Source organism: Carassius carassius, chromosome 29, assembly GCF_963082965.1.
Source record: "Carassius carassius chromosome 29, fCarCar2.1, whole genome shotgun sequence".
In the NCBI taxonomy this organism is placed as follows: domain Eukaryota; kingdom Metazoa; phylum Chordata; class Actinopteri; order Cypriniformes; family Cyprinidae; genus Carassius; species Carassius carassius.
Window position 1 is genome coordinate 5,889,153 of NC_081783.1, and position 15,359 is coordinate 5,904,511.

The window sequence follows — 15,359 nt, forward strand, 5'->3', positions numbered from 1 at the left end:
GCCAGCTCGACATGAAAGCTCTGAATGCTGTCAGGATTCTGCTGCTTTTCTGCCCGCGCATTTGTTAACTTTTTTAACCTGTTTAGGTTCGAGTAATTCTAACAGACGTGAGTCTTTAGAAGCACGTCTGCATCATTTCCTCAGTGCTCCAGTGATTGAATGATTGAAATAAAACGCACACAGTGTTAAACTAATTTTGTTAAAGTACTAATTAGATCTTTCACCCAGTTCCTATAATCTACTCCCAGAAAATAATTTTTTGTGGTACTTTCTGTGAAGGCTGTATATATTGCATTACACACTGTATTGTATTATCTTAAAACCTTTATCATATTGTGTTTCAAATATATAAAAAAAAAACATGCAAGCAGCAGGCCGTATGTAGATTGGCTTTTCAAATTTGGAGTATGAATAATGTTGTTAGTGAGTTGTTATGTGAGTTATTGCTGTAGCCAAGGAACTTTTTTTTACATTTCTGCTATGAGGAGGATTGCATGTGAGAGACGCTGAGACCAGTTTTATACATATACATTTGCCACTGTGACATATATTAGACTGAGGATAAAAAGCAAGAGTCCTATGAGCGACAGATGGCTTCTCCGTCAGTCAACATCAATCAGTCATGCAATCAATAAAAATGACTAGGCTGTCTTTTTTTCTGTTTGTTTTGTTTTAGGGACAAAACAAACTACTTTATCTTGCGGCCTCTCCATACTGTACCAGGTTTAAAAGATCAAAATCATACATTTTAGATTTGTTTCATTTAAAATCATTTGTGATTTTATTGTGAAGCAGCAGTACAGATGCTCCTTTGTAAAGCCCTCAAGCTTTTAATTTTTCTGGCTACCATTCTCTTCCCATATACCTGCACTTAAACTCTTTCTTTCTTTCTTTCTTTCTTTCTCTGTCTCTCTTCTATTGCTCTCTTTCTCTCTCAGCCATGAATCTGTTGGGGCTGAACTGGCAGCTGAAACCTGTGGTTGGTCCCATGCTGAACAACGGCTTGGGAGCCGGGCTGCCCAGCAACAGTGACGCAGCAACAGCGCCCTCTGGAGGCAGAGGTGAGCAGCACAGCCTCACAGCACGCTGCAGTCCCGCACGCTCTTTTCGATAAGAAGAATGTCAGGATTGTAACAGAATAACACAAAGGGGGAAAAAAACCTATAAACTACATTCAGAAACCTCCATTGCCCTGTATATCAATTTGTTTCCAGCTTGTACTCATTTTGATTTGTGTTTAGTAATTTGCTTCCCTGTCGCACACCGAGGTCCCATCATGATAGCACATTTATGCCCACACACACTTCTTTGCCTGCTTCCACGATCGACAAGGGACATTATTCTCTGGGCTTCATTTCTGTAGCCGTCTGACAAGTCATAAGAAACCAAGTAACCATGTGATTAGGTAGAGCAGCAAGGCATTGTGGGCCAGTGGTGCTGGGGAGGTGATTTTTTTTTTTTAAATAGTGTGTGAAACAGTATGTGTTACGCAAAGAGAAACATGTCAAAGGGGCTTTTCACACTGCGCTTCCTAACCCTGGGTTACTGTCATTCTAAATCCATCTTTTAAAGGGTTAGTTTGCCCCAAAATTAAAATTCTGTCATTAATTACTCACCCTCATGTCATACCAGACCCATAAGACCTTCGTTCATCTTGGGAACACAAATTAAGATATTTTTGATGAAATCGGAGAGCTCTCTGCCCTTCCCATAGACAGCAAACTGTAATGTTCCCAGGTCTAGAAACATAGTAAGGACATTGGTAAAACAGTCCAAGTTACATCAGTGTCTTAACTTCAATTTTGCAAAGCTTTGAGAATACTTTTTGTGTGTAAAAAAAAAAGAAATTGCGCGCCCAACCCCCCGAACATAAAAAACCGCTGATTACAGTATGTTGAATATGTTCTTGGATACTCTCCAAAATGGAGAAGAATTGTTGAATAAATTCTGTTTTTAATGACAGAATTTTCATTTTTGGGTGAACTATCCCTTTAATCCTGGGTAAAGGAATGTTTTACACGTGTTACTTGGATTGCGGTGCAGCATTCGAATGTTACGACTAGATGCTTTGGATCCACATTCATTGTATTTGCATGCTTTGGACAGTCACAGAAACACTGGAGACTGTATAAACAGTAGTTTCAGTGTTTGAGTGGGAAAAATATGTTGGAAAATGCATTAGTTGGACTGAAAAAATGATATTTTATTCTCACCTTTCAGAAAGGACAAATTGAACAGTACAAAGCAATGTATAATATGAGGATGTGCAATAGACCTAGTGCCTTCATTTTAACAGGTTGTGTGATGCATTTATCTAAGTAGCTGACCCCTTAAAATAATGAAATAAGAATGTTAACCTGGGGTTTTGAAACTTTAGTTTATGAATACCCAGGATTCATTTTTAACCTTAGATTTAGTGTGAAGCATGAAGCAAGACAACCCATCTGAGGGTTTTGAATGAACCAGAGTTAACAACTGTATCCTACCTTTAGTAGTACCTCTATGCACATTTAATTTGGTGAATGCAATCTTGCATTTTTAATCAAATGTAGTTTAAAAGCAAAATATTCCCTGGTGGTTTATTATATCAATTAATAAATCAAGACAAAGATGTTAAAAACACAACTAATATTTATGGAGACAGAAGGTCAAGTCATGTACATTGCAATGTGGGATACTGTAATCTGCATACTGTGCTACAGTTGAGTATGGTAGTAATCCTACATAATTAGCACATCTTTATAATCTACTGATAATTCAGATTTTTCTAATCAGGAATCAAACTTTTGATTACAATGATGAAGATTTCAAACAAAAGCTCATATACTGTACTTCTATACTCGCACAGCCCTTGGCTGTTCACCCTCTTTTTTTCCCCAGCTCTCTCTGGCTGTCTCTGTCTTGATCTCACATGCTCACAGATTCATAGGAAGTGTCCAAGAAAACACCACAGCACCTCAGTATGAAGGACAACACAGTCTGTTCTCTTTCTCTCTCTCTCTCTCCCTCTCTCTTTACAGCAGGCAGGGACTAGTCATTTTTTAACACACGTTTTTACAAAACCTAGATGCAGAGGCAGCATTTGAAGTCATCAAGTAGGCTACTTAATGTACATAATTTTGAGCAAATTCCAACCAAAAGTTGGCGTCCTACTACTTAGACACAAAAAAGCAGTCCCAGAATGCATTGCAATAAGCTCAGTGAAACACTAATGCTGCCTTCCTTCGCATGCTTTCAGAATAATCATAAATACAAGTCTCCTAATCAGAAACTAGACATGAGTGGCCTCTAAAGTTGTATTTATTACTGAGAAACTCAGAGTAAATTTTTAATAGCAGAGTTTCCGAGGTGGGCGGGCCATAAACTTTAAGCATGTTGGAGGGGACCATGTTTTTTTTTTTTTTTTTTTTTTTTTTTTTTTTACCAGTGGGATGCTACAATTTATTATTCCTAACAACAAAGCACTAGCATGCAATGAGCTCATAATCACAACTTCATAAGTGGGAAATGGGACATTTCCGACAGCATGTGTAGACAGAATAAAAACAAGATGGCAGACAAGGAAACAGAAATGTCTGAATAAACATATTTCATTCAAACATTAAGTATCACTGTAAGAAGCTCAGTGTAATTAAAAACTGTTTTTTATTCCCAAACATTTGCTTGTTTTGTGTAGTTTGTTTATTATAATACAGCTGTGTTATCATGCTCCATTGAAATAAATTGCAAGTCAAGTCTCCCATGCAAGTTTGTTTGGAACACAGAGTTGCTTCCTACTGTACATAGTGTGCACCTAATTAGTGAGGGTAGAATGTTAGGATGCTGACTTAGTAGGTTGTTTACTCCTCTTTAAAACAGAGTAGACACATTTTCACACTGTCTAGTTTTTCCTTTCATCTCTCCTCAGTGCTACAGTATGTAAACATATCTAACTCCGTGATTACATATAGATTGTGGCATAATAGTTTGCTCTGTTTTTGTGTGAGTGTGTGGGTAACGGTGAGATTGTGAGCTTTGAAACAGCTCTTCACCTCAAGTGTTCCAATCTGAACTCGGCATGTCGGTGTCAATTCCATCCATACAAATATATGACTTTTCTCTCACTCTCTCTGTTTCTTACATGTAGACATAATGTATTCTACATAATAGTGAGATTTCATTAATCATACACAGACAACGCTACAATACGGTTACGAGGCAGATATTGCTGGTTGCTCTGTTTAGCGGTAGAGCCAGATATAATAAGTCTCGTGTTGTGCCATGTCTAGTTGTTGTTGTTGTTTTTTTTTCTCTGTCTCTCTCATCCTCTGCTGCTTCTTTGTGTATAGCTGTTATCCTACCTTATTGCCAGGCATATTGTGTTGAGATGCTGTTATCTGGGCTTCTGCTGGATGATTTGATGCTCTGTGGAATGATTTGTGTGCGTTTCTGCCTGCTGGCTACATTAGCTTATGATTGGCCTCTCTGCACTTGGCTGGATTCTGTTACGGTACTTTATGCTGTGTTTAGACACTCAGATTCAGATGTTCTTTATCTCCACGGTATCTCGGATCCAAAACCTACAGTTTTGAGCTCAGAGAGGTGCCATGGGGGGGAGGGGATTCCAAGGGACCAGGATTAGAGGGGCCCCCCACCCAATCCCTCCCAGATGGTGAAAATATGTTTTTTACATATAGGATTTTTTTTTTTTTACCACGGGGGACACAAAAATACCTGTATCAAAAATACAGTAAAATAATGTTGAAATAGTATTACATATTAAAATAATGTTTTTATTTTAATATATTTTTACATTTTTATTTTTTGAATTTTCCTGTTATGGTAAAGCTGAATTTTCAGCAGCCATTACTCTAGTCTTTCGTGTCACATGATCCTTCAGAAATTATTCTAAAACGCAGATTTGCTACAAAAGAATCTTTTTTTCTTATTGTTGAAAATGTTACGGATCACTCGGGAAGCTGAGGAGTAACAGATAAAGATGTTTATTGTAACAGACACAAGCAGAGGAGCAGGTAGTGAGGGATGAGTGAATGGATGGATCCGTGCAGGCTGGGTGAAGATGTCTTGGAGTGAAGGTGAACCACACACGCACACGGGGGATCTGGGTCTTCGGAGAATCGCTGGAGAGAGGTAAGTAGAAGAGGAGTTAGTCCTTAGAGTAAGCATACAAGAATGACCTTGTCGCGAACGTGACTGGACAATGACTGAGTGGGTGTGTGTGGCTTTTATGGTGCTGAGGTGATTGGATGGTGATGCGGATCAGGTGGATGTGATTTAGAATTCCGGTGAGGGTGTGCGTCGTGATTGCGTGGAGGTGGAACCTGGCGTGTTTGTAACAGTACCCCCCTCCCCATGGCCCGCTCCTGAGGGCCGGGGACCACGACGACGTGGTGGGTGTCCTCTTGCCCTGGGAGCTGGTCGGTTGGGATTATTGGAGTGGAAGGTATCGAGTAAGGTAGGATCCAGGATGTCGTTGCGTGGGACCCAGGAACGTTCCTCTGGACCGTATCCTTCCCAGTCCACTAGGTATTCCAGCTGCCAGGAGTCCAGGATGTCCTTGACTGTGTAGGCTGCGCCGTCATCTAGGAGGAGAGGAGGGGGGCTTCGGCTCCGCCAGGTTCTGTGGAGGGAGAGACAGAAGGATGGTGAGGTTTAAGAAGGGAAACATGGAATGTGGGGTGAATCCGGTACTCACGGGGTAGTTGGAGTTTGTATGTGACCGGATTGATCTGCTGGATGATGGTGAATGGGCCAATGAATCTGGGACTGAGCTTGCGGCAGTGTAGGTGCAGGCAGATGTCCCGGGTGGACAGCCAGACCTTCTGACCGGGTTGGTAATTCGGGGCCTTTGATCGGCGAAGGTCAGCTGTCGTTCTCCGTCTGCGCAGTGCCCGTTGGAGTTGGTGATGTGCCGCGTCCCAGACCCTCTCGCTCTCCCGGAACCAGTAGTCGATGGCGGGGACATCCGAGGGTTCACCTGACCAGGGGAATAGAGGTGGTTGGTAGCCGAGTACGCACTGGAAAGGAGTGAGTCCGGTGGTGGGTTGATGGAGGGAGTTTTGTGCGTACTCGGCCCACCCCAGGAATTGGTTCCAGGAGTTCTGGTGGCCGTGACAGAAGGTACGGAGGAAGCGTCCAATCTCCTGAACCTTCCTTTCCATCTGCCCATTTGACTGAGGATGATACCCGGAAGAGAAGCTGATGGCCACACCTAGGAGGGAGTGGAAGCCCTTCCATACCCGGGAGATGAACTGGGGGCCTCGATCCAATACGATATCTTCTGGGATGCCGAAGTACCTGAAGACATGGTTGAATAGTAGTTCAGCTGTCTCCATGGCTGTGGGTAGGCCCTTTAAAGGAAGAAGACGACAGGATTTAGAAAATCTATCCACTATGACTAGAATACAGGTATTGTTATCTGAAGGCGGGAGATCCGTAATGAAATCCTCCCCTAGGTGTGACCACGGGCGATTGGGAACGGGCAGAGGATGGAGCTTGCCAGATGGAAGATGGCGAGGGCTTTTGGATATGGCGCAGCTGGTACATCAATTCACATACCTCCTGACATCCGAGGCCATGTTGGGCCACCAGAAGCGTTCCTTCAGCAACGAGAGGGTTTCATTGACCCCCGGGTGACCAGTGCCAAGTGATGTATGAGTGGAGTGAATGAGTGGAGTGCGCCGTGTCCTGGGGATATATTGGTGTCCTGGTGGGCAACCCGGCGGGGTGTTGGTAGTTGGCTCGGTAGGAGGAAGAGTTTCAGAGGACCAGGTAATAGGAGAGACAATGATACTTTCAGGAAGAATGGTTTCCGAAAGTCTCAGGCTTTTCTTCGAGGGCGTAGCATATGGATAGGGCATCGGCCTTTACGTTTTTCACCCCTGGGAGGTACGAGATGGTGAATTGGAAGCGGGTGAAAAATAATGCCCAGCGGGCTTGTCTAGGGTTGAGTCTTTTGGCTACTCGAAGATACTCTAGGTTCTTATGGTCAGTGAGGACCAGAAAGGGGTGTCTGGCTCCCCCTAGCCAGTGCCTCCAATCCTCCAAAGCTAGTTTGATGGCCAACAGCTCCCGATTGCCTATGTCGTAGTTAACCTCCGCCGGGTTGAGTTTCCGGGAGAAGAAGGAGGAGACTGGTGAGAGGACTGGTGATGGTACTGAAGTTGCTTATAAACCGTCTGTAGAAGTTGGCAAAACCTAGGAATCGCTGTAACTCCTTGATGGTGGTTGGAGTGGGCCAATCCTTGACAGCGTTAACCTTCCCCTTGTCCATCCGGATGCCACTGCTACTTCGAGAGCGTAGCATATGGATAGGGCATCGGCCTTTACGTTTTTCACCCCTGGGAGGTACGAGATGGTGAATTGGAAGCGGGTGAAGAATAATGCCCAGCGGGCTTGTCTAGGGTTGAGTCTTTTGGCTACGCGAAGATACTCTAGGTTCTTATGGTCAGTGAGGATCAGAAAGGGGTGTCTGGCTCCCCCTAGCCAGTGCCTCCATTCCTCCAAAGCTAGTTTGATGGCCAACAGCTCCCGATTGCCTATGTCGTAGTTAACCTCCGCCGGGTTGAGTTTCCGGGAGAAGAAGGCGCATGGATGGAGGCGGCTGGGATTCCCCTGCTGCTGAGACAGGGCCGCTCCCACTCCGGTGGTTAAGGAATCAACTTCCACTACAAAGGGTCAATCGGGATCGGGATGGACCAGGAGTGGGGCAGTCGTAAAGGCCTTCTTCAAGGTTTGGAAGGCTTCAGTGGCGGCAGGAGTCCAGGAGAGAGACTTAGGTTTATTGCGGAGGAGACTGGTGAGAGGACTGGTGATGGTACTGAAGTTGCTTATAAACCGTCTGTAGAAGTTGGCAAAGCCTAGGAATCGCTGTAACTCCTTGATGGTGGTTGGAGTGGGCCAATCCTTGACAGCGTTAACCTTCCCCTTGTCCATCCGGATGCCACTGCTACTGATGTTATAGCCAAGGAACTGCACTGAGGGCTGATGGAAGGAGCATTTTTTGGCCTTGAGGTAGAGCTGGTAGGCCCTCAGGCATTGCAGGACCTCCGCAACGTGGCGTTGATGTTCTAAGGCGAACTTGTGGAGGAACTCCCGGAGCACCTCGTAGATGAAATCCTGGAATACGGAGGGGGCGTTAACAAGTCCATTCGGCATTACACAATATTCGTAGTGGCCAGTAGGGGTGATGAAGGCGGTCTTCCACTCGTCCCCCTCACGTATCCGGATGAGGTTATAGGCACTGCGGAGGTCCAACTTGGTGAATACAGTGGCACCACGGAGATGTTCCAAAGCAGCTGGAATGAGGGGAAGTGGATATCTGAACTTCACACTAATGTTATTGAGAGCCCGGTAATCTATACATGGTCTCAAACTTCCGTCCTTCTTCTCCACGAAGAAGAAGCTCGAAGCAGCAGGGTAGGTCGATGGACGAATATAACCCTGGGCCAGCGCCTCCTTGATGTAATCCTCCATGGCCTTCTCCTTAGGAATGGATAGGGGATATATCCTTCCCTTTGGCACTGGTTCACCCGGCAGCAGATCTAATGTACAGTCCCACGGCCGGTGTGGAGGCAGCTTGGAGGCCCGTTTGGGGCAGATGACGTCACTGAAGGGGGCGTAGCAGTGAGGGATTGCAATGGACTGATTTTCCACTGGGCTCTCAATGGATGTGGAATAGAGTGGAAGAGGTTCAGGGGAAGGTGTGACTGGAACTGGACAACTGGAGATACATGACTTAAAACAGGCCCCGTCCCACTTCAGGATCTCGCCTGTTTCCCAGGAAATTACGGGGTTGTGCTGCTCCAGCCACAGACGCCCTAGAATCACGTCAGCGGTGGATTCCTCCAGAACCAGCAGATGGATTTCCTCGTGGTGGAGTAGTCCGGTTTGGAGGGATATGGGGCCCACCTGGTAGGCTGCCGGCGTTGCCGTGGTAGTGAGCTTGCGCTGACGGCAGAGGGCGCCGGAGATGAAGTTGCCGGCTGACCTAGAATCGAGGAGGGCGGAAACTGGAAGAGACATGTCAGCGGCAGTAAGTGTCACAACAGTGGTGAGTGGCTTCATTTTGTATCTTGAAGGGAGAATGGCACTCACCATGGGACGTGGAGGACGGACGGGGCATACGGCAATGGCATGCCCTGGGGCTGCATAGTAGAGGCACAGATTCTGGGCCAGCCGTCTTTGTCGCTCCGCCATAGTAAGGCGATAGGAGTCTAGGGTTCGCTGGCTGGTTCTGGGGAGCTGACGGCCTCTGGTTGGCAGAGTGGTGTGGAAGAATACGCTTGGCCCTGGTGCTCTTCTAAGCACGACTGCATACGAGTGGCGAAGCGGATGGACAGCTGGATGCAGCGAGATGCAACCGCACTCAGGGTTCCAATCCCTGACGGTAGGTAGTCAGCAAAGCCTGTTTGTTCCATCCACTGGAGGCCGCTAGAGTCCTAAACTGAAGGGCATATTCATTGACAGACATTTTTCCCTGTTTTAGATTATACAGCTTTTCACCAATGGACGAGTCCCAAGCTGGTCTGCCGAAAACTTCACGGAAATGGTCGATGAAGCTAGAATAAGACTGGATAACTGGGTTATTTTGAGTCCATATAGAATCTGCCCACAGTAGTGCTTTACCTTGCAGCTGGTAAATAACGAAGGCTACCTTCGATCGCTGTAAGCTAGAATAAGACTGGATAACTGGGTTATTTTGAGTCCATATAGAATCTGCCCACAGTAGTGCTTTACCTTGCAGCTGGTAAATAACGAAGGCTACCTTTGATCGCTATAAGTGCGGTTGCATCTCCAGGACCAGCGAACATTGTAGGAGGAAGCCGCTGCATTCCTCCGCCGAACCAGAGTAGGGCGCCGGCCTGGCCATGGGACTGGCATGAACGGAAGGAGAGGAAGTGTTAACATGGTCGGCGGAAGTGCTCGCTGGTGTTGGGGATGCAGGTGTAGCCATGAGTGTTCTTCGGAGTGCATCAACCAGATCTTGAAAGGGGTCCGGTCATCTGTTACGGATCACTCGGGAAGCTGAGGAGTAACAGATAAAGATGTTTATTGTAACAGACACAAGCAGAGGAGCAGGTAGTGAGGGATGAGTGAATGGATGGATCCGTGCAGGCTGGGTGAAGACGTCTTGGAGTGAAGGTGAACCACACACACGCACACGGGGGATCTGGGTCTTCGGAGAATCGCTGGAGAGAGGTAAGTAGAAGAGGAGTTAGTCCTTAGAGTAAGCATACAGGAATGACCTTGACGCGAACGTGACCGGACAATGACTGAGTGCGTGTGTGTGGCTTTTATGGTGCTGAGGTGATTGGATGGTGATGCGGATCAGGTGGATGTGATTTAGAATTCCGGTGAGGGTGTGCGTCGTGATTGCGTGGAGGTGGAACCTGGCGTGTTTGTAACAGAAAATAGTTGTCCTGCCTGATGTTTTGTAAAAAAAAAACCCACAATACATATTCAGGATTATTTGAAATAGAATAGAAAGTTTGAATAGAAAGTTGAATAGAACTTTGAATGGAATATTTAAAAGAACATAATTTATTTGAAATAGTAACTTAATGTAATATTATAAATGTCTTTACTGTCACTTTGATCAATTGTCTTAAATAAAAGGAAAATTGAATTCATTATAATTATTTAAATAATAATAAAAAATACTGATTTGGTAAAAAAAAGCACAATGTATATTGTATTATTATAATATATAATATTTTGTAAAATTCTAAGAAAAATTCATTGAATATTGGAAATATAGCTAAATAATTAATGAATAAATAAACGATAAATGCTGAATTAATTGGCACAAATTTTCACTAAGTTGGGGATGCAGTGCATATTTATATATGTATTATATTTAGAATTCTAAGTTTTATATGACACTGTAGAGTGTTCCAAATAAGTAATTTATGATATTCAGTTCTCTTAAGTATAGTTGTTACCTTAGAAGCTAGCTGTCTGTGTAGTCAGCAAGGTGGTTCACTATTTTTTGAAGCAGAGTTATTGTGTTTCGGTGTGAAATAAATCTGGACTATTGCTTCAGCCATGGCCACAGACTGATTGTTCCTTCCCTAAGGAAATTCTCGTCCTGCCTCCCTCGCTCTCTATTTTTTTCTGTAAATCTATTTCTCCTCCGTCCTTGCTGTTCTGTATTAATGAGGGGGACTATTTCATCTCCTGTTGCGACTGATTGTGTTTTCATTGTTCTTTATTTCCTCACCATTTTTCACAGGTTTTCTCTGTCAGGGATGCGGTCTCCAGTGTAGATCTGACCTGATTATAGGGGAGCCGTTTCCCTGTGTGTGTGAGAACATCACAACCATAGGGACAGAGGGAATCTGTTGCACGCAGCCTCCATTTACACTCGGCCATTGCCGCTAGCTACGAGATAGAGACAGCGAGAATAAAAGACAGAGAGAGAAAGACAGAGAGGCAGAGAGCAACCATGGATTTTCCATTAAATGAAAAGTGGATAACAGCTTGTGTGATTATGTTGGTAAACAGGATGGCGGTGTTTGTTGACATGCGGTATGAGCCAAAGCCTGAGGGTGGAGAATACACGTACTCTCACTAAAGAAGAGATCTCTCCGTCAGCCCGAGAGTCCACAAACACCAGAGACAAAAAAAAAAAGAGGGGGAGAGGAAGTGAAGTAGATATCAACAGTTTGTAATTTCAATTTTAGAAATAGCTTCCTCGTAAACCCTAAATGAACAAACAAAAACACTGGAGCAATGATGCTGAAAATTCAGCTTTGCATCACAGGAATTAAATGCATTAATAATATTATGCAATATTGTTGATTTTACTGTTTTTTATATCAAATAAATCCAGCAATAAGAGACTTGTGTCAAAAACAAACCCTACACTATATATATATATATATATATATATATATATATATATATATATATATATATATATATATATTCATTTAATTAACTATTTCACTCTGAAATGCATCACATCATGAAAGTAAACAGTTTGATGTCGACATTAAGAGTGTAGTTCTGAAAACTAAATCTCAGTCAGAATCATAGATCACACTTTAAGACTTATATCATGTGAGAATTCCAGCTTCCTAGAAGCGACCATTAACTTTTCATCTTTATAAGTTATTCCTCAGTTCTTCTGTGAGCTGCGTTTGAAAAACCAGGCTCAGATATTCAGCAAAGAAGCCACTATTCCCTGTCTCTCTCTGGCTCTCTGCTGTTTATCGTGATACACTCTCGGCTTTCTTTGCTCTGTGTGGGTACAGTGAGCTTATGGGCAAAAAGACTTAAGGAAGTAGCATTTGTGTTTTTCAGTTTCCATCAGATAAGCGTCTCCCAGAGAGAAAACACTTTTGTGCCATTTCCTTTTGTTTTCTGTTTTCAAAGCGGCTACCTCTGAATCTATAAACAAGGGTGAGAGATTGATTTTTGTTTTATGCCTTCCTCAGGGCCATGGGCAGCTCGCAACAGCAGCATAGATACAGGCAGCCTGGAGGTGGGCAGGCGCGTGACCCAGGAGGTGCCGCCCGGGGTGTTCTGGAGATCCCTGATGCACCTCAGCAAGCCTCAGTTCCTCAAGTTTAACATCTCCTTGGGCAAGGATGCACTGTTCGGGGTGTACATTCGCAAAGGGCTACCGCCGTCCCATGCACAGGTGTGCAAACCCTTTCTATTTACAGAGAGGCCACTCTGTGAAGTCCTTTCAGGGAAAAAAAACAGCTTTCATCCCAACAGCGGATCAATCAGTAATTGCAAACACATTTTAGAAGTCACCAGGTGTTAGATAAAATCATTCCAATAGCTCATCTTCAAAGTATCTCACTGTTTGATATGTATGAATGCTGTCAAACCACTAGAGATCACGAAAAATAAAAACGTCCCCTCTCGTTTCCCTTGTTTCTGTGTTTCTCCCTCTGCAGTATGACTATATGGAGCGTTTGGATGGAAAGGAGAAATGGAGCGTAGTGGAGTCGCCCCGTGAGAGACGCAGTATTCAGACGGTGGTTCTGAATGAGGCCGTGTTTGTACAGTATCTGGACCCTGGCACATGGCACCTGGCTTTCTACAATGACGGCAAGGAGAGGGAATCGGTCTCATTTAGCACAGCTGTTCTGGGTCAGTCTACTGTACATTTACTTCAAACACTTTTTTATTTGAGACGAGAAGATACAATGCATTTGCTGTGATAAACATTTTTTATATATATAAAAAGAGTTAATATAATTAAAGCCAAATATAATGCAAAAAAAAAAATATATATATATATATATATATATATATATATATATATATATATATATATATATATATATATATATATATATATATATATATATATATTAAGCAGCAGAACTGATCAACATTTTAATAATAATAATAACAATAATTAATCTGCACCAAATCAGCATATTAGAATGATTTCTGAAGGATCATCTGACACTACTGAAAATTCAGCTTTGCCATCACAGGAATATATTATGTAAAAAATATATTAAAATAGAAGAGTAATTTTGTATTGTAATAATAGTTCATTTTTCATTTCTTAAATCAAAGAAATGCAACATTGGTAAGCATAATTATACCAAATAAATACCAAATAGAGTAGTTTATGTTAAGAAAAATTAAGTACAGTAAGCATAAAATAAGTACTTATAAATAAAAGAATATGAAAATTAATTATAAAAATCAGGAGCATAAAATGCTAGTAAAAAGAGAACAAAATGCTAAACTAATTAATAAGATAAATAATTTGTCTAGAGAAACCCTTTTAATCAACCACTATTCAAAATGTGCTTGTGGTTTTATGAGGAATATATCCTTGTGCTGTGACATTGAATGGCACATGCTTTTTTTCGAACGATTTACACAGAAACTTGTATTTCATAAATGAAAAAAAACTGTTAATTTTGAGACATTAAAATTATGAACAATTGGATTTATAGATTTTAGTCTCTTTAGAAATAAATATAAATGCTTCAATGCTGTCTAGTAAAAAAAAATAATTAAAAAATGTCAAGCTATTAATGTTATACAATTTCATTTATATTATTATTCACTTGAAATGAGATAAGCACCTCGTGGCTCTATTCTATGAATATTCACATGCATGAATTCTACGAATAAGTGGTGTCTCACTAATTAACCTTGCGCTAATCTACTGTGATATGGCCTACTTTCAGTGCCGTGATATTACTCATGGCTAATGAAATGGTGTGTGACGCTGTTTGAATGGGCTGTATCAATAATGACCAGAGATCGCCACTCAGAAATAGATCGAAGGAAGGAAAGAAAACTCAGCTGAAAGAGAGAGAGAGATAGAGAGGATGCAGTGCAGGACAGGACAAGATGAGAGCTGGATGTGGTGGTTACAGCTGTCATTGCCATCAAAGTGGCCTTTTTTAGAAAGGTTTCATTCTTTTTACAGACTCTGTGCAAGAGTGTCCCCGCAACTGTCATGGTAACGGAGAGTGTGTGTCAGGAGTATGTCACTGTTTCCCCGGGTTCCATGGTATGGACTGCTCGAAAGGTAAGAGAGACACCAATTACACCCAAACTCTGTCCTACAGTAAGAGAAAGAGCTTGAGGGAAAAAAAAAACATTGACAGAGAAGTGAGAACAATTTTTACTTCCCTGTCACTCATATTAGCAAAATGGAGAATGATCCATTGATGTCATATTTACATTTAGCAGATTTATTCAGGATATACATTATTATATTTTTTATTTGTACCAGTATGTGTGTTACCTGGGAATCGAACCCACAACCTTTTTTGCTGCTAACACAATGCTCTACCACTGAGCCACAGGAACACTGTTTAAATATCATTTTGTCATCTTTAATCACCTCATGTCGTTCCAAACCTGTGTGATGATCCACTTTGGACAGCTGCAGTTTAGAGACATATGGACAAATTTTATGGTGCTTTTTTGTCATTATGGAGCTTGACAGCTCAAACCTCATAAAGAATGACTAAGATCAACTACAAAAACTCACCATTATTCCATAACAGAAAGTCATACACATTTACAAAAGCATGAGGATGAGTAAAAATTCTCCATTTATCTTATTGTCATCATTTCTTGTCACCTCTGTACATAAAATGCCAAAAAAACAATCTATTGCAAATAATGCAAAACAGCATGCAGACTAGGGTCCAGACAGACATAAAGAAAAGAAAAGCATGCAAAAACACATGCAAGGGTGAACAGCAGTGAATTGTTGCCAGTATGGCACCAGCAAAGAGCTGAACACATCCAAGATGTGTGTTAATCTCAGCGGTCCCTATGGCTTTACACACTCAACAGCCTTGGGTTTAGCACAAGAGTCCAGGCACCCTCTAGATGAGTGTGTATGTGTGTGTGTTTCT

General features: G+C 42.6%; 1 protein-coding gene across 5 annotated transcripts in view; it reads left to right on the forward strand.

Annotated features, from left to right (window-relative positions):
- The window catches only part of tenm2a (teneurin transmembrane protein 2a), a 397,797-nt gene that overhangs the window by 352,123 nt on the left and 30,315 nt on the right, over nucleotides 1-15,359 (forward strand). For all 5 annotated transcript variants that reach the window (XM_059515536.1, XM_059515537.1, XM_059515538.1 and 2 more), the window contains 4 exons: nucleotides 939-1,061; nucleotides 12,441-12,646; nucleotides 12,912-13,107; nucleotides 14,417-14,518. In XM_059515536.1, the coding sequence (XP_059371519.1) occupies nucleotides 939-1,061; nucleotides 12,441-12,646; nucleotides 12,912-13,107; nucleotides 14,417-14,518 (627 nt within the window). The remainder of the gene's footprint in view (nucleotides 1-938; nucleotides 1,062-12,440; nucleotides 12,647-12,911; nucleotides 13,108-14,416; nucleotides 14,519-15,359) is intronic.